Source organism: Thamnophis elegans, chromosome 2 (genome assembly GCF_009769535.1).
Source record: "Thamnophis elegans isolate rThaEle1 chromosome 2, rThaEle1.pri, whole genome shotgun sequence".
In the NCBI taxonomy this organism is placed as follows: domain Eukaryota; kingdom Metazoa; phylum Chordata; class Lepidosauria; order Squamata; family Colubridae; genus Thamnophis; species Thamnophis elegans.
In genome coordinates, this window is record NC_045542.1 from 104203863 (window position 1) to 104231739 (window position 27877).

At 40.6% G+C, this 27877-nt stretch overlaps 1 protein-coding gene across 1 annotated transcript in view; it reads left to right on the forward strand.

Annotated features, from left to right (window-relative positions):
- The window catches only part of GRM2 (glutamate metabotropic receptor 2), a 56888-nt gene that overhangs the window by 17714 nt on the left and 11297 nt on the right, over positions 1 to 27877 (forward strand). The window contains exons 2-3 of the mRNA XM_032210652.1: positions 23390 to 24227; positions 25985 to 27051. Coding sequence (XP_032066543.1) covers positions 23390 to 24227; positions 25985 to 27051 — 1905 coding nt within the window. The remainder of the gene's footprint in view (positions 1 to 23389; positions 24228 to 25984; positions 27052 to 27877) is intronic.

Below are 27877 nucleotides of genomic sequence, written 5' to 3' on the forward strand. Positions count from 1 at the left end.
ATCTCAATTCCCACCCCACTCTAGGGCCAGCCAGGGGTGGCATTTGCCAGGTCTCTGAACTACTCAAAATTTCCACTACCGGTTCTCCAGAACCTGTCAGAACCTGCTGAATTTCACCCCTGGTTCTTACCATGGTTCTGGGAATGATGGCTGATTCCTTCGTTTTTCAGAACTCAAACCCATGGAAGACCAATGTCTTGCAGTCTCCTTGCAACAGTAGCTGCAAAGAGGATGTGTAGGTGAGCTCTTGGCTTCCTGAGGGATTCCATAGAACCAGTCTGAAGCCATGGTCATTGTCTTTGCTCTTTTAGGACATGTTAGTTCACCCTGCCTCTCCCAGAATTTCTCAGATTCAAATATGTGTGTCTCACTGTTTCAAGCTGCTTTTATAAACACTCTACAAACTCTGGCTTTTCATTCCAAGCATTCCAAATAAATGTTGGTGTTAAAAATGTGTTTTACCAACCCATTCCAGTTTGTTTGTTTCATCCCAGGGACAGAGACTGGGCTTTGCTTTCTGGTCACCTTGCTCAAAACATAATGACATTTATTTATTTATTTATTTGTTTGTTTATTTGCATTATTTATTTATTTATTTATTTGTTTGTTTATTTGCATTCTACAAATACTTTTCTCCTTTGTTCCTAAGTTCTTGTTAATCAACAATAATGTCAATATTCAAATCTATGCCATCATAAACCAGGCTGTTGAGTGAGTAGTTGCTGAACTCCTGCTGAAGAACGTAATTCCGCCAGTTGTTTTGAATAACCTGGGCTGCCTTTTGATACTTCTTGAACTGAGTTTTTATAAGCCACATCCTTAACTTTGACTGCAAGAGGACGGTCGACTTCTCAGGCCAAACATACATCATCAAGGCCCTAATCCTTCTCTCCTCTTTGAGCTGAAAGACACGTTGGCGCCACCACCTCTGGATTGATATTGCACACACACTGGCAAAAAAAAGAGAACGCCGGACCAGCGTACCCCGCCACCATCTTTGGAGGAAGAGAGCAGTCTGAGAAGAGGAAACAATTAACAGGATGTCAGTAGAATGTAGTCAAAAGCAGAAGAAAAAATCTTCGGGGTGGGGGAGAGTGGAAGTAGCACTAAATAGTCAAGAGTTCCATTTGATTGTTTCTATCAGCTGCACAAGAGTAAAGAGACAAAAAACTGAAACTACACATTTAAAATATGGTTGGTCTGGACTAGAGGGGACAAACATCTCAAAAACTGGACACTATATTGCCAGTTGTATTTACACCCCTGGACAACCCCTCATGTGAATTGTTGATTTCATGGGATGTTGGCTATTTTAACATTTCAATTTAATTGGGGGAATTCACAGGGACTACCAACCCATGTTCTGGCCAAGAGAGAAAAACAAGGCTTTTGATAGTTTTTTATTCTTCCTGGATTCATTCTGGAACAAGCCTTTTTACAAAATCTTCCTGGTGCCATTTTCTCTCTTTTTGGTACCATGATAGAGGGAGAAGGGATAATACACTGAATTTAGGTGTAATGCATACAGAAAAAATGATTTTTTGTGTGTGTAATGTGCACACATCTTCATGATCATCATATTGACTTTTTAAACATATTCTGGGCATAGGTAGGAAACCCTATATTATTTCAGACAAATAGTTGTCCAATCTTTTCTTTAAAACTTCCAGTGTTGAGACATTCACAACTTCTGGGGGCAAGTTGTTCCACTGATTAATTGTTCTGTCAGAAAAATTCTCCTTAGTTCTAGATTGCTTCTCTCCTTGATTAGTTTCCACCCATTGCTTCTTGTCCTGCCCCTGGATGCTTTGGAGAATAGATTGACCCCCTCTTCTTTGTGGCAGCCTCTGAGATATTGGAACACTGATATCATGTCTCCCCTACTCCTTCTTTTCATTAAACTAGACATACCCAGTTCCTGCAACCGTTCTTCATATGTTTTAGCTTCCAGTCCCCTAATCATCTTTGTTGCTCTTCTCTGAACTCTTTCTAGAGTCTCTACATCTTTTAATATCATGGTGACACTTGATTACATGGTAGTTTAAGACAACTACACATTTCTTCCTTCTATTTTCCCCACAGCAACAACTTGTGAGGTGGGTTGGGTTGAGAGAGACTGGCGGAAAGTCATCCAGCCAAGTTTTCATGCCTGAGGCAGGACTAGAACTCCAACCCAAAATTGCCTGTTAGGGAGATCAAGGTTTAAAAAATAAATATATTTTTTTATTTTTTATTTTAAAAACCCTCATATTCTCGGTTTCTAGCCCGATGCCTTAACCACTAGACCAAACTGGCTGATTGATAATTAATTGATCCCTATGTCAGGCTATGGTGGGGATTTTGTTTTTACTCATTAAGTGTGGCAATATTAAGTCCATCAGACTTTTTAAATGTTTTGCTTCTCCCTAGTTTTGATTCAATTCAGTGTTCATTGTTGCATAGCTTTTTAATTTGACAAGTAGCTACATTGGGAAAACCTGTTGCAAGTCTAGAAATTATACTTTATATCTGGAAAAGGTTCAGAAATAAGAAATCAGAATGCATTTATTTCTCTTGGGACAGTCCTCCAAAAGAATGTTCGCTTTCAGGCCCCCTCTATCACATCTCTGAAAAAATAGAAACTTCACCCTGCCAGCCAGGGTGGGAGGCAACAGTAAAAAATATTGGGTTTCTGTCTGGATGGTCTCTTGTGACAAGCCTAATGACAGAGAGCGGAAGTGTGACCTTCCTCCCATACTTGGGCATACCAGGGGTTGTGACTTTAAGTATATACCTCCCACCCTGGCTGGCTGATAAGGAGTCGTTCTCTGTAGCTCAAATGGTTAACTCCCTGCCTGGGAGGCAATAGAGCACAGGTTCGATTCCCAAACTTGGGTATGGCTAGCTGATGAGAGCTAAATAGCTTGAAATAGATCTATACTAGTCTCCCTTTATTTATTTATCAGCATAAATATAACAAATGTAACAAAAAAGGCAACAGTAAAAAATATTGGGTTTCTGTCTGGATGGTCTCTTGTGACGAGCCTAATGACAGAGAGTGGAAGTGTGACCTTCCTCCCATACTTGGGCATACCAGGGGTTGTGACTTTAAGTATATACCTCCCACCCTGGCTGGCTGATAAGGAGTCGTTCTCTGTAGCTCAAATGGTTAACTCCCTGCCTGGGAGGCAATAGAGCACAAGTTCGATTCCCAAACTTGGGTATGGCTAGCTGATGAGAGCTAAATAGCTTGAAATAGATCTATACTAGTCTCCCTTTATTTATTTATCAGCATAAATATAACAAATGTAACAAAAAAGGCAACAGTAAAAAATATTGGGTTTCTGTCTGGATGGTCTCTTGTGACGAGCCTAATGACAGAGAGTGGAAGTGTGACCTTCCTCCCATACTTGGGCATACCAGGGGTTGTGACTTTAAGTGTATGTATGTATGTATGTGTGTGTGTGTGTATATATATATATATATATTAAACACATAAACACATCAATAAAAACAAACACATAACTTAAAACAACATAGGAACAAGAAGTTCCATCATATATCATACAGCAGTTCCGTATCGGTTTCTTTACAGTTAGTGTTTTCCCTTCTATACATTTCTATCTTGCATTCATGGTCTCCTTATTCGTTACCATTTTTATGTACAATTCTATATTTATTTATACTTAGCTATTTATAACCAAATATTGTTTACCTATATTGTGCTTTATATTCTTATTGTCATTTATTTTCTTACATACAATTATAGGTATACATTCACATAGTTATTCTTTTTCTTTGCTATTCTTATACTATTGTTATTCCATTTAAAAGGTTATAAGGTACAGTTTGGATTGCTTTGTTTACCATCCCAATCGCCTGTTGTAACACCAACTTATTTTCTCTTTCTTTTCTTTTCTCCCTCCCTTCATTCTCTACTTCCTTCCTTCCTCCCTCCTCTCCTTCCCCTTCTTTATTCCCTTACCTCTCCCCTACTCTTACCCTCTCTCTTCCCCTTCCTACCCTCTCTCCTTCTCTTTCTCTCCCTTCCTCCCTCCTCTCCTTCTCTCCCTTCCACCCACCTTACCTCTTTCTTCTTCCCTTACCCCTCCTCCACTTTTCCTTTTCCTTTCCTACTATCTCTCCTTCTCTTTCTCTCCCTTCCACCCTCCTCTCCTTTCCCTTCCTTCTTCCCTCCTTTCTCTATTTCCTTCTTCTTCTTCCTTCTTCCCTCCCTTTCTTTTTCTACTGTTATAGGTGTCTGTTTCAAATCTCAATTTATGTTTTCTTGGGGATGGTATTTCCACAAACCCATATAGTTTCATATCATTTCCTTTTTTCTCTTTCGTTCTACAGGCTATATGCCAGCTATCATCCTGAATTGATTTCACCATTCTTAACCCTCTTATTTTATTAAACATCTGTGCTCTCTTTTTTGGTGTATTCAGTCCATTCAAGTTTATCGAGTTATTTGTTATTTCTTGAACCATCTTTAGCTGAGGTTGTTTTTTTTTTACTTCTAGTTTGTATCTGACTTTTCCCTCTCGCGCGTTCCTTCTCTGCTCTCTCTCTCTCTTGCCTCTGTTCTTCTCTCCTGTTTCTTTCGTTGTCTTCTGACGTTTCTTCGTCTTGACCTCTACTTTCTAATTCCTCTTTGCTTCCTTGTTCTACTTCCCTCTTGCAGTATTCTTCATAGAAGTTCTGTGCTTCTTCTATATTCTCTATCTTATATCTTTTTCCTTGCCAAGATACCAGAACCCCTTCTGGTACCAACCATCTGTACATTATTCTGTTTTTATTTAACTGGTTTGTTAAAAATTGGTACTGCCTACGTTGTTCCCGAATTCTCCGTGGAATCTGTTTAAGCGTGATCAACTCTTTTCCCTGTAGTGTAATCGTCTCTTCTCTGGGTTTTTTTTTTTTTTGGTACACTTCATCTCTCGTTTTTTTAGCAATCTTCAACAGATATTCCATTATTATGGTAGATCCAGTGGTGGGTTCTGGATCCCATTGCAACTGGTACAGTTGCAACGGTGCCCAGCATCCACCACATGAATGTGTGCAGTGTGCACGCACATGCGCGCAGCATGCACATGCATCCTTACCTCTTGTGACGCCTCTGCGAGCCTCCACGATGCTCCAGCTGCTTGGCGGAGCATTGCGCAGGCGCCATGTGCTCTGTGTGCTAAGCACTGAAGAGCTCAAATACAGGTAAGGAGCTTGGGCAGGTGGGTGGGCCATCCAGAGCACCGTACTAGAATGGTACCCTGTGCTCCGGGCAGGCACTAGTACTCCTGTACCGGGGCGTACCGCCTACAATCCACCACTGGGTAGATCCCACAGTCAGCCAGATGCTCAGAATGGATTTGGCATTTTTCTCCATCTAACAAGTCCTTTCCAAGGATCTAAGATAGGCTGATATTATTTGACGGTGTTCATTAAGTGAAGTTCCAGCTATGAGTTCCTTAGCTGCTATGGACCTTCAAATGCTTCAAGTTCTTCCAAAGAACCAAGGTTGTCGTAATATATCAGTGTAAGTGTGGATCCAAGCAATGTGGCCTTTTGCAATTGACAGATGGGAATTTTGTCAATGTACAAGATTTTCTAAATGCAGTCCAAGTTTTTTGGTAGGGCACCCATTATGCTGATAACCACTGAGACCTCCTTGGCTGGTTTATACTATAATCTGTTGGTTTCAATCTTAATACTTAGATCTTCATAATTTCTGGTCTTTTCCAATTTTTATAATTATTGGTGTTATAAAGCTAATTAATATTAGTATTTTTTTATTATTATACAATATATTAACATTACATGTTTTGATATAATTATTATTATATGTTAATATAATAACAATAATCAGTCTGGAAGACATCCTGGCTATCAGCAATATATGGTGATAACCAGCAACTTGAATTCAGTTGAAAGCATATGACCTGCATAGGAAAAACCATCCAGCTAACCAGTGACTTAAATATATGCATGGAAGATAAAACTACTACGTAGTCTTCATTTAGCAACTACAAAGGAGACCAACAGCTCTATCACTTAGTGAAGTAGTTGCTAAGTGGAAAACCAAATGACAATGACTGTGCTTTTCTTTTCCCAACTCTCCTATCCTAAGGAAAGCTCACTACCGCATGGTATAATTGGAAGAACAGAACTAACCTTTGTATTTACATTCATTTGAGAAGAAAGGAGGCAGACAATGGAGACCACATTGAAAGGAATGCAATGGCACTAGCAGTCTTGAGCACATTACACAAATAGCTGGTGTATTCCCCATTGTGTGCCTGCTTAGTCTTTTGTATTCCCTTTCTCTTCAATTTCTCTGCTGTGCAAAACTGGATGTGTGGGTGTGAAACAACAGGTCAGGTCATGTACAATGTGCCAGTATACATTGTATACTGATTGTAATGGTGACCATGTGACTGAGGAGTACTGCAAGGGTCATAAATGTAGGCATTGGTCATAAAGATATTTTTTTCAGTGCCATTTTTGTAACTTCAAACAGTCACTGAATGAGTAAGTCAGTAAACAAGCTCTACCTGTGACCTGTAGTCACAATGGCAAGACACTACCTTCTGAGTCAGAATAATACATCTCTAATACCAATCTCATTAGAATAGTGCTTGTGCCCTTAAATTTTGTAGGCACACCTGCAGAAATTTAGTGTTGACAACAGAAAGAAGAGAATGCTGACTTCCTTGGGCCTTTGGTGTAATGTGTCAAAGTGGTTAAATTCTTTTAAATTCCAGTGCTAAAACAATTCTGCCTTTCACTCTCTGCCAATATTAATAATACTTAAAATATGTCTCTTGCCGTGTGTCGGGAGCAAGCCCTCGGCAGTGTATCGAGGTTTGCTTCTACTCTTTCTTTTCAGATGGTTCAAATAAAATTGAGTTTAGATATTGCTAGCCTAAGATTACCCTCTATGGAGACATAACACTTGAAATTAATAAACTGAAGGGCTCTTTGGGGTTCTTAGACCACAATTTCCAAGATCTGTTAAGATCATTTGAGCCAAGGTGGCGCAGTGGTTAAATGCAGCACTGCAGGCTACTGCTAGATCAGCAGGTCAGCGGTTCAAATCTCACCGGCTCAGGGTTGACTCAGCCTTCCATCCTTCCGAGGTGGGTAAAATGAGGACCCAGATTGTTGGGGGCAATATGCTGACTCTCTGTAAACCGCTTAGAGAGGCCTGAAAGGCCCATGAAGCGGTATATAAGTCTACTGCTATTGCTATATTATTGCTATCATTTCACCAGTGCATGGGGCACAGATTCTCACATATAATTCAGAACCTGACTGATGAGTTGTGATCAGATCAGATCGCTTGGGATCTTGGTTAAATGTACCCTTTTATAAGACTGAAAAGGATGCACTCAATGTATTCTTTAGTTTCCATATGAATATTTGTTGATGTACATCACAATATAATACTCTGGTATGACATAGATCCAATAGTTTTTTCTTAATGGATAGTCAAATAGCTTATATTCTCAAAATCACCAACATCAAATCCCTGACCAGTACCTCCAATGTCTTTTGTGGAGAAACCTGTTTAGTCTTTGGTTCTGGTGGTGGCGGCGGTGGAGGTTCCTCTTTTTTGGTCCAGGGGAACATATTCTGCAGAGAGAAGAGACAGTGAGATATAAATTAAATCTACAACACGTTTAGAGCCGTCAGATGGAGTACACTGAGAAACACTGAGTCCCATGCTACCAAAAACATCTAAGGGCTTATCAATAGGTGTCATTGTAGTATTTTTTGGATACTTTGAAAGATTGATGAACAAAAGGTAATGAAGCAACTGGTGAGTCTATTCTTTCCTGGCCCATAATTCCCATAATTTTGAATGCTGCCTGGAAATCTCAAGAATTGTGTCTCACACATTTGGAGACATCTAGTTAAGAAATATTGGATGGAGACAGACAAGATCCCTTCTACATTCAGGTGTGTCCATTTCAGATCTATGTGGCTGTGACTGCTAAACAGTGAGTGAAACACACATTTTGCAATTGCTGACTACTGGCAATCAAAACTATGTCTGGGCGTAGACCCACTAATTCAAATTAAGTAGTAGATGTATCCAAATCTACCGTATATACTCGAGTATAGTCCGACCCGAATATAAGCCGAGGCACCTAATTTTACCACAAAAAACTGGAAAAGTTATTGACTCGAGTATAAGCCTAGGGTGGGAAATGCAGCAGCTACCGGTAAATTTCAAAAATAAAAATAGATACCAATAATGTTTTTGAATATTTATTTCAAAGAAAAAGAGTAAACTAGCGGTGTATTCAATGAAATACTTCACTCACCTCATGATGCTGATGTCCCGCTGTGATGATGATGTCCCGTGCAGCGCGGGAGCGATGTCCCGCCTCCTATGACACACGGCACAGTGATTCCTATCATTGGATCACTGTACCAGAGGAGGTGGGACATCGCTATGTGGCTGCTTGTCATAACAAGGAGGAGGTGGGACATCGTTGCAGAGCGGCAGGAGGGGGAGGAAGGGGAATCGTAAGACAGCCCTGCATTACATTAGAACGTGAGGAGGGGGGATGGTGCGGTGCGCGCTGCGCAGCAAACTGACACAGAGGGAGGGGAAACTCACAGGGGCACTGGGCCATTCACGAGTGTCACCCAGCGGCATGGCCCCGCCCCTTTTTCTCCTCCATTTCGGGCAAATTTTTCACTGACTCGAGTATAAGCCGAGGCGGCTTTTTTCAGCCCAAAAAGTGGGCTGAAAAACTAGGCTTATACTCGAGTATATACAGTAATCACTAAGACTCAACTTTATCTTCAGGGGGAAATGATTTTCAGCTTTCCAAAGAGCTTGCTTATTCACATACTGATTTAAGATAGAGAATGGATTGTCCTTCATTTGGGCAAATACAGGCTAGGGACTAATTCTACTAGCAGGGGACAAAAGCTTTTCAAGGTTGTTTGAAGATGAATATCTAGAATATGAACATCTAGAAACAAATAAAGTTATAACTAGGAGCCAGCATCAGTTTGTTAAAAACAGATAATATCAAACCAATCTTATTTCATTCTTTGACAAAGTGACTAAATTAGTAGACCAACAAAATACTGTGGACATATTATACTTAGACTTCAGCAAGTCATTAGACAAAGTAGACCACAACCTATTTCTTGATAAACTAGAAAAATGTGGGATAGACACCATCACCACTAGATGAATTGGTAACTAGCTGACAAACCATACTCAACAAGTAGTCCTTAATGGTACTACATCTTCATTAAGGGAAGTAAGAGTGGTACCATGAGGTTCCATCTTAGGGCCAATACTCTTCAATATCTTCAGAAATGACTTAGATGGAACAGAAGGGGAGCTTATCAGATTTGCAGATGATACTAAGCTGGCATGAATAGCCAACACTCCAAAAGACAAGCTCAGGACCCAAAAAGTTCTTGACAGATTTCAACAATGGGCCCTATCCAACAACATGAAATTTAATGTGGAGAAAAGCAAAGTTTTACACTTAGGCAGGAAAATCAAAGGCAGAAGTACAGAGTAGGTGAAACCTGCCTCAAAAACAGTAACTGTACGAGGGATCTTGAAGTTCTACTGGATGATCACTTAAACATGATCCAGCAGTGTGCGGCTGCAGGCAAAAATTTTAATACAATCCTTGGTTGTATAAACAGAGGCATAGAATCAAAATCATGTGAAGTTTTAATACCACTTTATAAAGCCTTAATAAAGCCACATCTGGAATATTATATCTAGTTTTGATCACCACTTTACCAAAAAGATGCTGAGTCTTTGGAAAAAGCACAAATAAAAGCAACTAAGATGATTAAAGGCGTGGAGACAAAAACGTATGAAAAATGGTTGCAGGAATTGGGTATGGCCACTCTAGAGAAAAACAAGACTAGGGGTAACATGATATCAGTATTCCAGTATATGAGAGGATGCCACAAAGAGGGGGGTCAACTTATTTTCCAAAGCACCAGAAGACAAGACAAGAAACAATGGATGGAAAATAATCAATGAGAGAAGCAACTTTGAATTAAGGAGAAACTTCCTAACAGTGAGGACAATTAACCAGTGGAACAGTTTCCCTTCAGAAGTTGTAGGGGCTTTATCACTGGAGGTTTTTAAGAAAAGACTGGACACCTAATCTATCTGAAATGTTATAGGCTCTCCTGCTTGAGCAGGTGGTTGGATTAGAAGACCACCAAGGTCCATTCCAGCTCTATTCCGATTGCTTGCTTGCTTTATTGATTGATTGATTGATTGATGGAATTCATTGTCTGATGATAACATGATTGGTCTGAGGCCTGATGGGGCCCAAGTGGCTGGGTCAGGATGGTTGATATATAGTGCCTGGCAACACTGGAGTAGTGGTGTATTTTTTCTAGGACCTCTTTTGCTAACTTGAAGGCAATTGGTGATCCTGACTCCAGGACTACCTGTACCAATGTTCCTGGAAGCCACTCCTTTGGCTCCAACCCCACTCCTTTTTGGGCTCTAGAATTTCTGCCTGGGAATCTGCTCTGAATTATAGGGGGTGATATCATCTCAGTCCCCCTAATCATTCAAAGTTCTGAAGTTCTCAACTTATGGCTTGTGGGAGTGTTTTGTGGGGTGTTGGGTACATTATTTTCTCTGCAGGGCTTGAGGCCCTCAAGTGCTTGTGTGATTGTAGCCAGGGGACATTCAGGGCATTGGTTTGTGAATGTATAATATGGGTGGGAGAGATTGGTGAATGTGTCTTTGATCTAGGAGAAAGGAATGAGGAGAGAGTTGTTTGAAGAAGGCAAGAAGGAACGTCAGGATGATGATGGACAGAGGTAAGTGTGATAAGAACCCAGGGTGCACCATGTCAAATAATATTGGATCTAGTGCTTGGAAGCTGTCCTACTGTTTTGGCCCTCAATTTCCACTCTCAATGCATGTCTATCAGGGCCTCAGTGACCTTGGGCTCCAGCTATGCTTTTGAGGTTGGTTTGTCTGTCCTCATTCATGACCTCATCATGGATAAGGGCACCAAGCCCACATGTTTGAAACCTGGCTGGGCCCAGAGATTTTCGGGCTTTACATCTACTGAGAATTACTGGGAGGATTGGATAGGGTGACTATTGTCATCCATGAGACTTTGAAGGCCCTTAAAGGCTTTGCTGTCCCGGTAATCCCAATCAATTAGATATGAGGCACAGCAAAAAGTTGACTTTAAGGGAACAGTTGGGATGGCTGCAGGTGTATTGCCATCCCTGCTGCTGCTCATTATCATCCCTACCGGAGCTCTGGATTTCATTGCTGGGCTGGCAATAGAGTCCCCAAGGCTGTTAATGGTTGGGAAATTCAATTTGCTGCTTGATGGCTCTGAGTCCAAGACAGCTCAGGAATTTATGGCTTCCATGGTAACCATGGACCTGTCCCAAGTAAAGGATGGACTGATATTAGTGGCTGCACATTAGATCTGCATACATCACATTGTCTCAAGGCAGTGATAAGATCAGGTAGTGGAAGACATAACATCAGTTAATGCAGTTAATGTTAACTGACAAATCATATTTAATGTGTAGTTCGCAACATAACAACAGCCACTTGGAGGGAAGTAAGCAAGGTTCTGTTTTAGGCCCAGTACACTCCAATATCTTCGTAAACAATCTATGAGGGAATAGAAGGGGAAGTCATTAAATTTCAAATGACAATAAGCTGGCAGGAATAACCAACACTCCAGAAGACAAGCTCCAGATCCAAAAAGATAGATTGGACTCAATCTAGCAAAATGAGATTCAATGTAGATTAAAAAATAAGGTTTTATACTTAAACAAGAAAAACCAATCATATAGGTACAAATTAAGTGAAACTTGGCTTAATGCCAGTAACTGTGAGAGGGATCTTGGAGTCCTAGCGGACAATCACTTAGAGATGAGCCAACAATAATCCTATTAATCCCACATTGAGGGATAGAATTAAAATCACATGAAGTTCTATTACCACATTACAAAGCCTTAGTAAGACCACACTTGGAACACTGCATCAAATTCTAGTCACCAAAACTCTGGAAAGAATGCAGAAAAGAGGAACAAGAATGAATAGGGGGCTGGAAGTTAAAGCATATGAATGGTTAAAGGAATTGGATATGCCTGGCCTAATGAAAACAAGGCTTGAGGAAGACATGATGTTCCAATATCTGAGGGCTCCTTCAAAGATGAGCGGGTCAAATTATTTTCCAAAGCACCAAAGGACAAGATGAGGAACAATGGATGGGAATTAACCAAGGAGAGAAGCAACATAGAACTAAGGAGAAATTTCCTAACAGTGAGAGCAGTAAACCAATGGAATAGCTTTCCTTCAGAGGTTGTGAGTACTCCATCACTGGAGGCTTTTCAGAAGAGACTGGACAGACACTTGTCTGAAATGATATAAGGTCTCCTGCTTGAGCAGAGGTTGGCCAAGAAGATCTCCAAGGTGCCTTCCAACTCTATTATTCTATATTCTATCTTCAGTTGATTGCTGTGGGAAAATCACTTCTGCTTTCTGTCTCACTTGCATTATCCTCCCCTGTGAAAAAGAAGGAGCCATTTGGTCCACCCCAGATGACTGTTTTACTCAATGAACTTCCAAAGGAAGCTGGGGATTTCCCTAAGGATCTGGTGGATATGTTGGCCAAGAGTCACTGTTTGGATGGGTAGGTGGGTGGAGCCTTGGGTAATATTATCCTTAGGAGGTCTTTCCCTATGTACTCCCAGAGTACTCTCAGAGTACTCCTTGGTTCACTGAAAAGTTTTGCGAGATAAACTACAACAAGAAATGCCTGGAGAGTGATTAAAGGAAGATCTGGTCTGATTAATACCAATCATATTAATATCATTTTTTCTCTAACATTGTGTCCAGTAGCCATCAAATAGCCCTATTTAGAGTGATCCAGTTCCTTCTGGGTAGGGATGGACCACAGAACCACTGCAAGGCTATCTGGCAGATAAAGTTGCTCAAATTCACAGGGGTTTACCTCTAACTGGACAGGTGTTGCAGTGTGATCTGGGATGAGTTTGAATAAGGACACTAGGAAATGGACAGGATTCTCTTTGGCTACCTTAACCCTTCTGGGTTGTTAAGGCAGCCAAAGAGGTGCTCTATAGTTAGGTTCATGCTGTGGTGTCAGCCTCTTTGGGGGAGGGGACAGTGCACTCCCTCCTCAAGAGGTTCTCCTTGGACTCAACCATTTTCAAAAAGGATCACCTGTCTCCATCATTCTGTTTTTAAGGCAGTAGGACTGTGGTTGTGGGAAATCCTGGAGGAAATGGATTATTTAATTCTATTTGAGTTTTGGCTCTATGCTGGATTCAGTACAAAGAGTCTTAGTTGTGCTTGTGGAAAACCAGTGGCAGAACCAAGATGGAGATCCATTCTTGTGTTGCTTGAACTCTCACCAGTTTTTAATATCATTGACCGCAGTATCTTTCTGGTCCAATTGAAGGGGGTATCCTCTTATGGTGATTCTTTTCCTTCCTTGTGACTACTTGTAGTTGGTATTGGCAAGGGGAAAGAGATTGAATCTTAGGCCCTTCCTTTATGAGTTTGATATTCTCACCTTCCTGTTTTAACATCTATAGGAAACCACTAAGTGAGGTCATTTGCTAGTTTGGAATTAGCAGTACATGAATGAAACTATTTCCTAACTGCAGGCTAACCACGAGAGTGTGTTAAGACTCTATTCCAATGCCTGGAGGCTATGCAGGACTGGATGAGGAGAAACTAACTGCAACTCAATTCTACCAAGATCAAACTACTGTAATGGGCTATAAGAGTAATGTTAAGGAACAGGAGGAAGCATTGCAAACATGACAGTGGCTGGTGATATTAGGGCCACCTACATCCAGGAAATTTCCATCTGTTAGTTTGGATGAAATAATGCTTCCCTATTCAAAAGTGGTAGCCTGACTCTTTTCTCAGGCCTTGATTTAGGGTGGATGGTTCCCCTTATTGGATATGTTTCCGACCTGTTTTTGTGTCAAATGTCCAGATTCTCATCATGTTTATCCATTTTGTATTGGGTTTTTGTCTTGTTTTGTTATGTTTTGAACCTCCCAAAATTGTTCTATTATAGCCCACCTCACATGCCAGGAAAAGCATATATTATGACCCCTTCTAGATGACCCATCATGCAGGGAATAAACATTCAAACCATGATGTAGGCTTTCAAGGATCTGGGTTTGTTGATCAATAAAAGCAAGAGCAGTCTTCTCACTGGATGAAGTTCACCATAACTGCAACCTCAGCAAATGGAAGATGCACTGCCTATCATAAGTAGCCCAGGAAGTCTAGATGGGAGATACCCAAACAAGCATAAACCTCTAGGATTATATGCAGCACAAGAAGCTTTGGGCAAGTCCCCAAAACATCTGCATGTCCTCCTTTTAGTAGGCAATGTGATCATCAAAGCCCACATCAGGAAAAAGGGGGGCAGCAGATCAAGGCAGTTAAGGAGGGAATAAAAAATTATGTTAGCTGGGTTGAGGAAAATGTGCCATCTCTCGTGGGAAAACAGGAATCCACAAAGATATGAATCCTAGTGAAGTTAATTATCAACCCCAAGTTGTTTAAGCAAGTTCAGGATGACAATGATAGATCACCAAACTCACAAACCAGTTTGACTGTTCTTTTTTTTTTAGCATCACCCAGCATGATTGACTGAGAAAGGACAAGACTCCCAGTGGGGTTAAAGCTGTCCCACTTATGCATCAGTACTAATTGGTGGATTTGTGCAATAGTTGCCCCCACTTTTGACCCAGTTAGGTATCTAGATGAATCTAGCCAAAGTTTAATTGCTTAGGAAGGATATATGGTGTGATAAAAGTTGAGGTGGATAAGGTGTTTTGATCAACTCCAGAAGGATCTCTCATAGCAAAAATACAGATTCAAATAAAAATCTGCTAGTAAACCACTCCATTATTGATAAGATTCCCACTGCATTAAACCAGAATGCTATTTGGTTTTAACTTAATGAGTCATGGAAGCTATTTTTACACATATGTTAAACCAATACAATTTGTAAACCAGGCTTTGAATTAACATATTGCAAGTATTTATCCAATTATAATTAGATCAACAATAAATCAAAAGATGGACAATGTTTGAAGTATAAGGGGACATAAGTAAGCCTCCTAATCTTCATAGAGTTCAAAGAGATGAACACTGGTGGTGTTTCAATGTCAGAAGAAGCAGGGCTACTTTGGGAGCTCAATGAGAACAATATTTGAGGGACTATCACAGAGAAGAGGGAGGCAACATTTTCTCCAATCTACCTGAGGGCAGGACAAGAAATAATGGATGGAAACTTATCAAGGAAAGATCTAACTGAAAACTAAAGAGAAATTTCCTGACTGTGAGGACAATTAATCAATGGAACCGCTTGCCTCCAGAAGTTGTAGGTGCTCCATCACTGGAGGTTTTTAAGAAGAAATTTGGCAGCCATTTGTCCAGAATGATATAGAATCTCCTACTTGAATAGTGGGTTGAAGTAGAAGACCTCCAAGGTCCCTTCCAACACTATTATTCTGTTATCCATATTTCACTTACTTTTATTTTCCCCCACAAAGTCTCTTCCTTTGGTTTTGGTTCAGGTTTAGGGGCCATTTTTTTCAGAAAAAGTCAAAATTTGTTTAGAAAGAATTTAGTTCCAACTGTTGAAGTTCTCTTAAAATAGCAGCACCGAGCTATCTTGTAATCTATGATGTCACAATGCACATCACTCTAACTGTCACTAAGTTAGTTAAGAATGAATCTGGACAAAGTAGGATTGTTTCTAGAACTAGTTCTTTAGATAGTGTATTAAGTGTCAGGGTTCCAAATAACATCCAAAATTAAATCAGATTCCAAGGCAAAGTATTGCTCAAAGTTCCAATTTATTAAGAGAGTCATATTGGCACATCTGGGAAAACCCGAATCTGAAAACTTCCTGGTTTTCCCGACCCAGTTGAAAGTTCAAGATCTTGCCTCCACACCCACAAGTCCATCACATGGTCCAATCTTCCACTGCCATGCTGGCAGCTTCCACCCATCCAGTTCCGGTCAGTTGCAGAGGCGTGACCCGACAAATACGCACCCGACAAATGCTCACCGACAAAACCGCCGCGACAAAACGGCAATGTTGAAAGCGCGTCCACTAAAGCGTGCCGACAAAACCGCGCCCACAAAAGTGCGATTAGGGTTTTTAGGTTAGGGTTAGGGTTAGGGTTAGGGTTAGGGTTAGGGTTAGGGTTAGGGTTAGGGTTAGGGTAAGGGTAAGGGTAAGGGTAAGTGTTAGGGTTGTTAACGTTGTTACCGTTGTTTTCGCGTTGTTTTTGATGGCACGCTTTTGTCAGCGTGCATTTGTCGACGCGCTTTAGTGGGTGCGCTTTCGACATTGCCGTTTTGTCGTGGCGGTTTTGTCAGCACGCATTTGTCGGGCGGTCATTTGTCGGTGAACCGTGCAGAGGTACCAAGACAAAGGATGACCTTGGCAATCTAAAAGGAATTTTATTTTGGTTACATCACATCCTACTGATTACTATCCCCCTCCCATTTCCCCACTATAGAAACAGCATAGTAGATAGAAGTGTGGCAGGCCAATGATCCCAAAAGGAACCTGGCTGCAGGCCTGACACTAAGATCACCCTGGATCCTGAATCTGCCATTGAAATACATTTTTTTTCTTGGAGTGGGGAATAGGATCCAATAAGATAGATTTAATTTCCTATCATTGTTTCCATATGTCTTAGACTTAGAAGACTTAAGAAACAAATGCTGAAATTAAGGAAAATTTCGATTTTTTTTGTACCATAGAAAATATAATGATGCTTTAAAATCAAAATCTGGATTATGGGAGGATGGAGAGACAAAAACAGTCTGGATTAAAGAGGTGAAGCCCAGAATAATTTGGTGGATTGAGTGAGAGAATTCACTCTGAGCCTAGATATAGGAATCATTACATTAAAGGATATATATGAGAACTTAAAGCGTGTAGGTGCAGCTAGATTAGGAGTGGGGAAGCCCAAATTTCAGTCCTTCCTTAGGCAAGGAAGGCAGCTGCGTGACCTTGGGCAAATCACTTCCTCTCCGCATCAAGCCAACTGAAAAACAAAACTTTTGGTCACATCATGCATTGATGAACTTTGGTGCAATACAAAAGAAATGGAGGAACAAGAGAAATACAGCAATAAACACATGGCACTGGCATCCTTCAGTCTCAAAAGACTATGATATCATGCTCTGGAAAGAGGTCAAAGCTGGAGTGTCCTCTCCAGCATGAGGGCTGGGTAGATTAATATGGAGGATAAACACAATAAACACAACTGTAAAAATATATAGCAATTCAATCTAAGGATTAAGGTGCTAGACTAGAAAAAAATCAAGGTTGAATTTTTATTTGATCATGCTATTCACTACATTATAATTCTTAGCCTAGCCCAATTCATGGTTTGTTATTGGGGAGATAAAATGAGAGGAGATTCTTAGGTACTTGATAGCAATTAAAAATAATTCTATTGAGCATCTGGCATTCATCAATAAAGTAACTAGTAAATAAAATAAAACCTCATGATTTTGGTTCTGGCCACAGATAAAACTGAATTTTTCGGTAACCTGAAATTGAGCGGTTTGAAGTTCTTTTACTGTAGAACAATCAAATTGACCAATCAATCAAATTTTCCAGTTTCTGCTCCTGAGTTCACTATTTTTCCATTAAGCCTTGTATCCACAGGCTTCTAATTCAAGATAATATTCTTTGTACTTGATAAGCTGCAGAAAAGCTATATTAGTGCTTAAAAACTAAAATGCCTTTGCTTAATTTTGAAATGAATCACTACAGTTCTCTGTTAGCCAGAAGAATTATTACAGTAGAATAGGGATATAAAACTCAAGTCGTCACGTCGCCATCATGTGACGTATCGGGACTATTTCCCCGTTCGCCAAACCGGGCAGGGCCATGTGGTGCATCTGGCCCGCAGGCCACGAGTTTGACACCCCTGCAGTAGAGCAAGTAATGCAATCAACTATCTCCCAAGGTATTTATGTGATCTGTGTTTTCTACGACTGGAAGGTACAAATGTCTAGCAAATAAAATGGGATTACTACAACTAACTGAAGCAAGTACAGTATTTGTTTTAGAGTTTCATCTCTACTTCAATGAAACTGTCCATTTACTTTCCCTCAAATGTAAACAATACAATTTTGACCTCCAATTTTTTGCTTTAACAAAAGCAAAAAGCCACATATTTTTTTTTGCAGAAGCACTGAATGTTGTGGAGGTAGTCGCACATGGAGACTGAAATTTTTTTTTCACTTTGCAGGCTTCACACAGTAATTCAAAATTATGGTAAAAATCAGGTATTGTAAAAATCAAGGATGAAGGAATCATAGCCATTTGTTCCTGCATATTTGGTTAAACATGAGATTAGCCAGATCTGGCCTTCCAAGGTCTGAATGGCCACCAAGAAATGTCAACATTTCTTGGCTGATATCTAGGGTCAACCAGGTTCTTGCAGACCAAGTCTGGCAATCCCTAGTTTTGGATGAAATTCCATAATGTCAGATATGCAATATCATTGAAAGAGTGTTTGTAGCCTTGGGTCTTTACTTGCAGTTAGAGAATGCAGTTTTCTGCTTCAAATTAATTGTTATGTTAATTATTCAGTAAGGTTTTTGACACCTCCCAAACTGTGAAGCCTGAGCTGGCTCTCCTCTCCGCGGAAATGAAGATTTTTCTCTAGCCTGCCTCTTTTGTAGTCAGTATTTTTAACAACCTCATTAGTGAGGATTTCTCCTCTTTGAAGAAAGCAAGCCTTACTGCAGAGCATCTGGAGCAAGTGGAGAGTTAGCGCTGTAGATCACAGGGATGCCATCTGCAACAGCTCTAGAGCGCATTGCAACTGCTCCTAGCAAATATTTCATTGCTCTTGGTTTTCTCCGCTTCTGGGGAGGTCCTAAATTAAGTGGAAAGTCAACAGATTAAGCTTTCTTCAATGCTGCATAATGGATTGGAACCAAATGTAGTTGTATAGTGAGTAAATCTGTTGCAATCAACAGGGATAATCTTAGTTACATCAATTCCAGTTAAATTACTTCAAGTATTGTATTATTGTTGTATAAGTACAGTGCAATCAATTCCAATCACAGTACAATCAATTCTACACCCACATTCAATGGGTGATTCAATGGGACTTTTGAGTAGACATTTAAAATTGTTCCTCAATTTGATGGAACTGGTAGGGCATTTGAAGGGCCTGGCAGAAAATTGGTGAAAAATACAGAAGTTCTTTGATAGAAGAACATTGTCAGTTTTGGAAGTAGAATTTGACTCAATCCATGTGTCTTGCCAAACAAGGATTTGTTTAGTTACTATTACGGAATACAGCAGCTTGCTGGGCTCATAGCCAAGTGCCAAAGCACATGGCATAGCAGACAAGCCTTTTTGGTCAGGTCTCAATTAAAAAAAACATTATGCAGAAGTGAATGCAGTGGTATTTCTTTTTCATAAGCAGTTATACAGCACAGCATGGTAAATATTTTAAAAAATGTTATAATCCAAAGGCTCCAGAATTTTGGACTACAGGCAGACAGACAGACAGACAGACAGACAGACAGACACAGACACACAGACACACACACTTTCTTAGATTTATATCCTACCTTTTGTACAGGAGCTCAAGGGAGCATCTGCTCCTTCTCCAAGTCTTTCCCACAACTATCCCCTTGTGAAAAAGGTTGGGCTAAGTGAGAATGGCTGACCAGGAAGTTTTTGTGGCTGAAAGTAGATTAGATCCTGTGTCTCCATGAGGCCAGTCCAACATCTCCACCATTATACCACAATGGCTGTCTTATTGCAATAGCACTTACTTATATATGCTTCACAGTGCTTTACAGCCCTCTCTAAGCAGTTTACAGAGTCAACATACAGTATTGCCCACAGCAATCCAGGTCCTCATTTTACCAACTTCAGAAGGATTGAAGGCTGAGTTAACCTTGAGCCGGTGAGAATTGAACTGCCAAACTGCTGGCAGCCGACAGTCCACAGAGTAGCCTGCAGTACTGCATTCTAACCACTGTGCCACCACGGCTCCGGAGTTGTATCTATGGAAACTCACTCAAAATTCCCCAGAATTTACTTCTGAATGATCATGCACACCATTAGCTATTAAGCTGTCCTAAATGGAGCCAGGAATAGGTGTACATTGACTTCAGATCTTATGATGACTTGCAATGATTAGCCTCTATCTTAGATACAGTAGGAGTCTTTCCTAACAATGCTTGAAGAAGCCTACTTCTGGTAGCAACCAAGTCCTCTTACTTTCCAAAATGCTGCTATTTTAGCCACAGTATCATTTCTGTTCTCAGCTCTATTTATATTCTGCTTCTACTGGAATGAATGACATCAAGGCAGTAGGGGACAATCACAGCTGATATGAGAGGCAAATTGTTCCAATAGATGAGTATTTTCCATTTACATGTTCTAGGAAAACACCAATTACCTTCTTAGTTGCACTTATGCCTATTTGCCTTCTGCAGTTAAGATTAGTAAGCTTTCAGCTAAGGTGATTGAAAGGCTCTCCAACAGTAAAGCAATGGCAGTGATTTGATTTAGTAAGCCCATCCAAGTCTAATTTTAAAACTTATTCCTGAGCTAGAAATTTGGGTATCTGCTAACAGTCTTTTTGGCTGTTTTTCCCCATTCTATGGAGTCGTGTTTTTTCTGAGACACAGTCTGCTTCTTCCCACATCATTTGAGATAACAGAAGGATAAGAAGCATTGTACTGTGTTCCTCTGAGGCAGTGTTTTATATTAGGATGACTTTGGAAGAATTAGAGCATGCCATTAATCTATGAAACTTTGCAGCATAACAATTTGGAGAATGCCTTCAGACCACCAGAGAAATAATGTTGGTGAGAAACATGACTTGAGAGCAAACGATTTCATCCCCTAAACATTAAGGCTTTAGATCTCATGCTGAACAACTTGTTTCGAACAAGCTTTATTGCATTCTGGCTGACAGGTTGAGCTGGAAGAAACCAGAGAATTTTTTTTTTCATCTTTTATTTGTCTTGTTTATATTACTTTCCATTTCCATCAAACAGTGTGTGATCTGGATACAGTTATTTGAACAGTCATTATACACATATTTGTTATTATATTCATCACAATAATATTAATAATATAACTATACATCAATATAATTGCAATAATACATATCTTCATCATCAAATTCTCTCCACATTAACATTTTCTTTTTTATATCTCCTCCTTTCTAACTTCTGTTTCTATTGTCTAACGATTGACAAAAATACATCTCACCTCAAAAAATATTCAGTTTCTTCTTTATCCTTAATAATAAGTATTAGTCTGTCCATTTCTGTGCGTTCTAGTTTTCTTAATTATATTCTCATCTGACAAACTCTCATCATTTTTCCATTGTTGTGGAAATACAATTCTGGCTGCAGTTAGTATATGTAAAACCAGATATATAGTCTTTTTATCATATTTTTCCAGTAGGATGCCCAACAAAAAATCTCTGATTTCAAGTCTATATGCTGTATATAGACTTGAGAACAGAGAATTTTGAAGGAAGGAAGATCCCAAGGCTTTGAATGTTGATGTACTATTTTATATTAGCCATGGGGTGATCTTGCTTCCCCTAAATTGCATCTGTACCCTAGTTACAATTGGCATTCTAGGAAGATTGTTCTTGAGTAGTTTTAGGAGATTTTTTTTTTTTTTTACTGTAAACCTCTATTTGTTGCAAACTGCTATCTTCAGGCAATTTCTTGCAAAAGCGAAGGATGTTTATATCAGTGATAGGTGCAAAGAAATAGGAAGACAACCCACTGAATGATGTATATCTACATGCATTACAAGTGCACATACAGTTTTGGTAAGAAATATGATCTTCTGTGTGAAAATCAGTGCTGAAGAAAAAGGATATCGCAATGCAAAGCATAAGAATAAGATAGACTTGTTATTTTGCCAACCCAGTTATAAAGAACTTGTAACATGCACCTAACAAATAATCTGTGGGTGATTCATTGAATATAACAGTTCCTAGTTTGTTTTTCTATTAATATAACTTTAATGACATACTGTAGGTAGACATTGATGTGCAATTAATTTAGCCTAATTGCATATAAATGTCTACCTATGGCATTAAAGAATCAGAGATAAGTCTGAACAGCTGATGGAAATCTGTATCAGAAATATATGCAGCTGCTACGCGATGTAACATTTCATTTCATTTTTAAAAACAATGTATAAAAGGTCTACTCCGTGTCTTGTTGAGGTCAGCAGCAAAATACTTTTGTTGATCTGATCAAAATTAAAATCCAGATGGTCCATCATTATGGGACCAGGAGAGGGGGGAATCTAAATGTAATCAAATTGTCTAAAATTTCATTTAACTCTATAAAGTGATAGAAACTAATATTAATTAAATCATCCCACTAAGTGTTCTTTATTTTGATGGACAAGATCATTTATGTCTGCCTTCCTCAACCTGTCATTCTTTCTCATGTGCTGCCAAGTGCAATTTTTAGGCAATCTCTGCACATCTGGGTGGCACCAGGTTGGACAAAGTTGATTTAAGGCATTATTTTTCCAGCAGCGGTTGCTGTACTTTGCATGAATCTGAATTTAAAAGTGCATATAGAATATGTTTTAGTGTCATCTAATAGTATATAATGATATTACTATAATTGCATATACAGTATATATTAGTATAAAGACACAGCTAATTGCTAGAGCATCACCATTCAATGCGAGAGACCAGAATTCAATTCCTGTGTGATACCTACTTACCTGTAGAAGTCAGTACATCGGACCTGGAAGCCATGGTTTACATTTGACCCTGCAGCCCTGCCACATTTTCTATTGAGGGGAAAATGGGAGGAGGGAGTTGTATAGAGAGTGGGTGATATATAGTCAAAATAACCTTCTTTTCTCAGAGAGTCAAGGCCACCTTGCCCTGCAGCTGCATTGAGGTGACTGAGAGGCATCTCCAGTTTTGGATGGTGCCTGATTGGATCATGTGATGAACATAATCTGCAGGGAGTTGCAAAGCAATTATAAGAAAGATTATGTAATAAATTCAGAGTAAGCCATTCCTAAGCAACTTTATCATGTTTAGTTACAATGTCAGAACTGAACCTTAAGTAGCAGTTATTCAAACTAGAGTGCACAGAAGGTCTGTATGATCCCCAAACTGGAAAGAGAAAAATGTTAATTTTCCCTCCACCACTTTTAAAAAATGACAGGAAATTATTCTAGTGGGTTACACTTAAGTAGTAATGTTTTCAACACTGGTGGGCAGAATAGTCCTGTTCCTGTTTGCACGTTCATTTTCCCCCCAATTACTCACCAAGAATCTTCCCTCTCTTCCTCGATCTCTTTCTCTCCAGGTGGCCAATCTCCTACGGCTGTTCCAGATCCCTCAGATCAGTTATGCTTCCACCAGTGCCAAACTGAGTGACAAGTCTCGCTATGATTACTTTGCCCGCACAGTCCCACCAGACTTCTACCAGGCCAAAGCTATGTCTGAGATCCTGCGGTTCTTCAACTGGACCTACGTCTCCACTGTGGCCTCCGAAGGAGACTATGGAGAAACAGGCATTGAAGCGTTTGAACAACAAGCTCGGGCCCGCAACATCTGCATTGCCACTTCTGAGAAAGTGGGACGCTCTATGAACAAGAAGACTTTTGATGGGGTGATCAAGGCACTGATGCAAAAACCCAGTGCAAGAGTGGTCGTGCTATTCACCCGAAGTGAAGATGCTCGGGAGCTGCTAGCAGCTGCTCAAAGGATTAATGTGTCCTTCACCTGGGTGGCCAGTGATGGTTGGGGAGCTCTAGAGAGTGTAGTGGGTGGCAGTGAGTCAATTGCTGATGGTGCTATCACTATTGAACTGGCATCCTACCCAATACAGGAATTTGCTGTGTACTTCCAAAATCTCAACCTCCACAACAACAGCCGAAATCCATGGTTCCAGGAGTTCTGGGAACACAAGTTCCAGTGTAGTTTCCACAGCAAGAACTGCAGTCACTTCTCCTTGAAGTCAGGGCAGTTTGAGCAGGAATCCAAGATCATGTTTGTGGTCAATGCAGTCTACGCAATGGCCCATGCCCTTCATAACATGCACCAAGCGCTCTGCCCCAATGCCACCAAGCTCTGTGATTCCATGAAGCCGGTGAATGGTAAGAGGTTCTACAAGGATTTCATGCTCAACGTAACTTTTGACGGTAAGCCAAAGTAATGGTTTGATATAGACTGTTGTAGGGAGGAATAAAGGACAGGAAGAACAAGCAGACAATGATCAGGGCATGGAGAACAGAACCGGAGTCTCTGATTAAGATGAAGAGTACAATCTCAGAGCAGATTATGGCAAAAATATCGCAGTTTTCTATGTGAGCATAAACTGCCTGGCGTTGTGGTTACCAGAAATATTCCTGTGTGGATTGCTCTAACATTATTAATTGGGGGGGGGATATCTCTCATTGATTGAATGTTGCCAACAAGTGAAAAAGTCTCACTCTTGTTCTCTTGGGCATGACAGCTGCTAGTTTAGCATGCTTGTACAAATGGCACAAAACTAGCTTTCTCAGGCCTTGAGATTTGACTGCTTAAAATTTGAGTTTCCATAGGTTCTACTTATATCTTACAATGAAAGCAAGATAGTTACACACATTAAACTCCATCTAAGAGAGATTTGCAGTATTGTAAGAACCTTGGTGGTGCAGTGGTTAGAATGCAGTACTTCAGGCTACTTCTGCTGATTGCCAGCTGCCTGCAATTTGGCAGTTCAAATCTCACCAGGCTCAAGGTTGTCTCAGCCTTCCATCCTTCCGAGGTGGGTAAAATGAGGATCCAGATTGTTGAGGGAAATATGCTGACTCTGTAAACTGCTTAGAGAGGGCTGTAAAAAGCACTGTGAAGTGGTATATAAGTCTAAATGCTATAGTTATTGCTGTTGTGGTCAAGCCAAAAGGCACCCCATCTATATCCAGCTAAGTTCACACTTGCATACATTTGATTTTTCTTTCCTGTGTCTTCAACTTTGAGTGTCACGGCACTGGAATAATAAAGCAATACGAGCCCCTGAGTTTTGAGGTTAGAACAAGTTATAGTAATATAGCACACAGCATGGCTGTGCAAAGCTTTCAGAAGGGATGCTTCACAAAAACTTCAGTGTGATGGAAGTGTCCCTTCTCAAAATATGTAAACCAAAGTTTTCCAAATGTGGCAACTTTAAGATGTGTGGACTTCAACTCCCAGAATGCTGGCTGGGGAATTCTGAAAGTTGAAGTCCACACACCTTAAAGTTGCCATATTTGAAAAGCACTCATTCCATCAGCCATGTCTTCTAGCTCCGGCGGCTATTTTAAAGGTTGTTTCTTCCATGTGTGAGGGGAACGTGCAAAACTGCTTCACTGACAATCCAACAGAAATGTTGTCTAGATATAAAATTATCAAAAATTGCATATGGAGCAGCAAGCCTTCCAGAGGATGTAGCTGCTTGACTGTTTCAAGTAGGGAGGCGTTGTTTGTACTAACACACTTTTTAAAATGCCACTTCCAAATGCTTTGCATAGTTCTAATGCACAGCTTTTTGGAAACATTAAAATATTGTTTATTATGTTCTGGCTGCTCTGTAGTGATTCCAAAGATAGCCTTCCCAATCCTTAAGCCCTTCAGATATTTTGGACTTCAGCTCCATGTCTAATTCTGTTTTTTAAGATTTCTGCACAGATTATATTGCTATCAACTTTGTTGAGAATATGCAAGTAAATTATGTACATTGGGGGTGATAAGCATCTCTCTGTGATGAAGTAGTTTATATTCATACAAAAATGATGAGAAATAGAACTTTTTTCAATAGCAAAATGACAATAGTATAACAGAACCGATTTGTGGGGAAAGTTTCCATGTGGACAGCTCAATTTTGTAATCACGTTATTTTTTTCTCATTTGAATCCAATTTTCCAATTCCACTTCACAGCTCCATTTCGACCACCACTAGACACCAAAAGTATGGTTCGATTTGACCAATGTGGAGATGGAATTGGTCGTTACAATATTTTCAACTACCAGAGAGTCAATGGGAGATATCGCTATCAGAAGGTAGGCTACTGGGCCGAAGGACTCCTTCTGAACACCAGCCTCATTCCATGGGTGAAGACCTCCATTCCTGTCTCCCAGTGCAGTGACCCCTGCAAGAAGAATGAAATGAAGAGCATGCAACCAGGAGACATGTGCTGTTGGATATGTATCCCATGCCAGCCATACGAATTTCTGCTGGATGAATTTACTTGCAGAGATTGTGGCCTTGGTTATTGGCCCAATATGACTTTAAATGGATGCTATGAGCTACCCCAAGAGTATATTCACTGGAAGGATATCTGGGCTATTGGGCCAGTCACAATTTCTTGCCTTGGTTTCATGTCCACTCTGTTTGTTTTGGCGTTTTTTGTTAGGAATAATGACACTCCCATTGTGAAAGCATCAGGCCGAGAACTATGCTACATCCTGCTGACTGGAGTGTTGATGTGCTACAGCATGACATTTATCTTCATTGCCAAGCCTTCCACTGTGGTCTGTACTCTGCGGCGCCTAGGGTTGGGCACCTCCTTTGCAGTCTGCTACTCTGCCCTCTTGACCAAGACAAACCGTATTGCACGGATTTTCAGTGGAGTCAAAGAAGGCGTCCAGCGTCCACGGTTCATAAGCCCCACCTCCCAAGTGGTCATCTGCCTGGCTCTTATTTCATGCCAGCTCATTATTGTCATTATCTGGCTCATGGTGGAGATTCCAGGCACACGAAAGGAGACTGAGCCTGACAAAAGGTATATTGTCATCCTCAAATGCAACAACCGAGACTCCAGCATGCTAATTTCACTCACCTACAATGTCCTCTTGATCGTGTTGTGTACAGTCTATGCTTTCAAGACCAGGAAATGTCCAGAAAACTTCAACGAGGCCAAGTTCATTGGATTCACCATGTATACCACATGCATCATTTGGCTAGCCTTCCTGCCCATCTTCTATGTTACCTCCAGCGATTACCGCGTAAGTTACTTCTTGCTGGGAATAAGACAAAAAAGTATCTTTAGCATACAGTAGGCAGCTTCAGAGAATCTTTCCCAACCTGGTTCCCTCCAGTCCAGATGTCCTGGGCAGGGATACGATTCAGCTGGTTCGGACTGGTTCAAGTGAACTGGATATTAATTTTACATCTGGTTTGCCGAACCGGTAGTTCCAAAGGCTGGCTAGCCCCGCCTACCCTGTTCCGACCCTCCCAGGAGTTTCCACGGGGACCATTTTGAATGCCAGGTAAGTGCAGGGCCTGCCCAGAGGCTTTGGGAGAGCAAAAAATAGGCCTCCCAGAAGTTCTGGAAGTCAGGAGGGCCTCTGGAGCCCAGTGAAGGCCATTTTTGCCCTCAAGGAAAGGCTCAAGGAAAGACTCTGAAGTCTGGAGAGGGTGAAAACACATACCCCCTCCCGCTGTGGTGCAGGAGGCCAAGTAGGCCACGCCCACCATGGCTACACCCACCAGGCAGAGAACGGGTTGCTAAAAATTTTCAATCCCACCCCTGGTCCTGGGAAACAATTCCCACTGATGAAGTTTGGGCTAGGAGAGGGGAAATTGAGGTTTTAGTCCACCCTTCGCTATAGAAGACCACTGGTGACTGTGGGCCAATCTTTCAATCAAAGCTCCACCCTCATTAGATGATTGCTGTGGGGAAACCTAGGAGGAGGAAGTGCTATGTATGCTACTTGGAACTCCTGAATGAAATGTGGGATACAATACTAAACATAATCAATCAGAAATTATGAATTGTTCCATAAGTAATCTTTTTTTTTTATTTGACATATGTCAACTTTTATCCCTCTC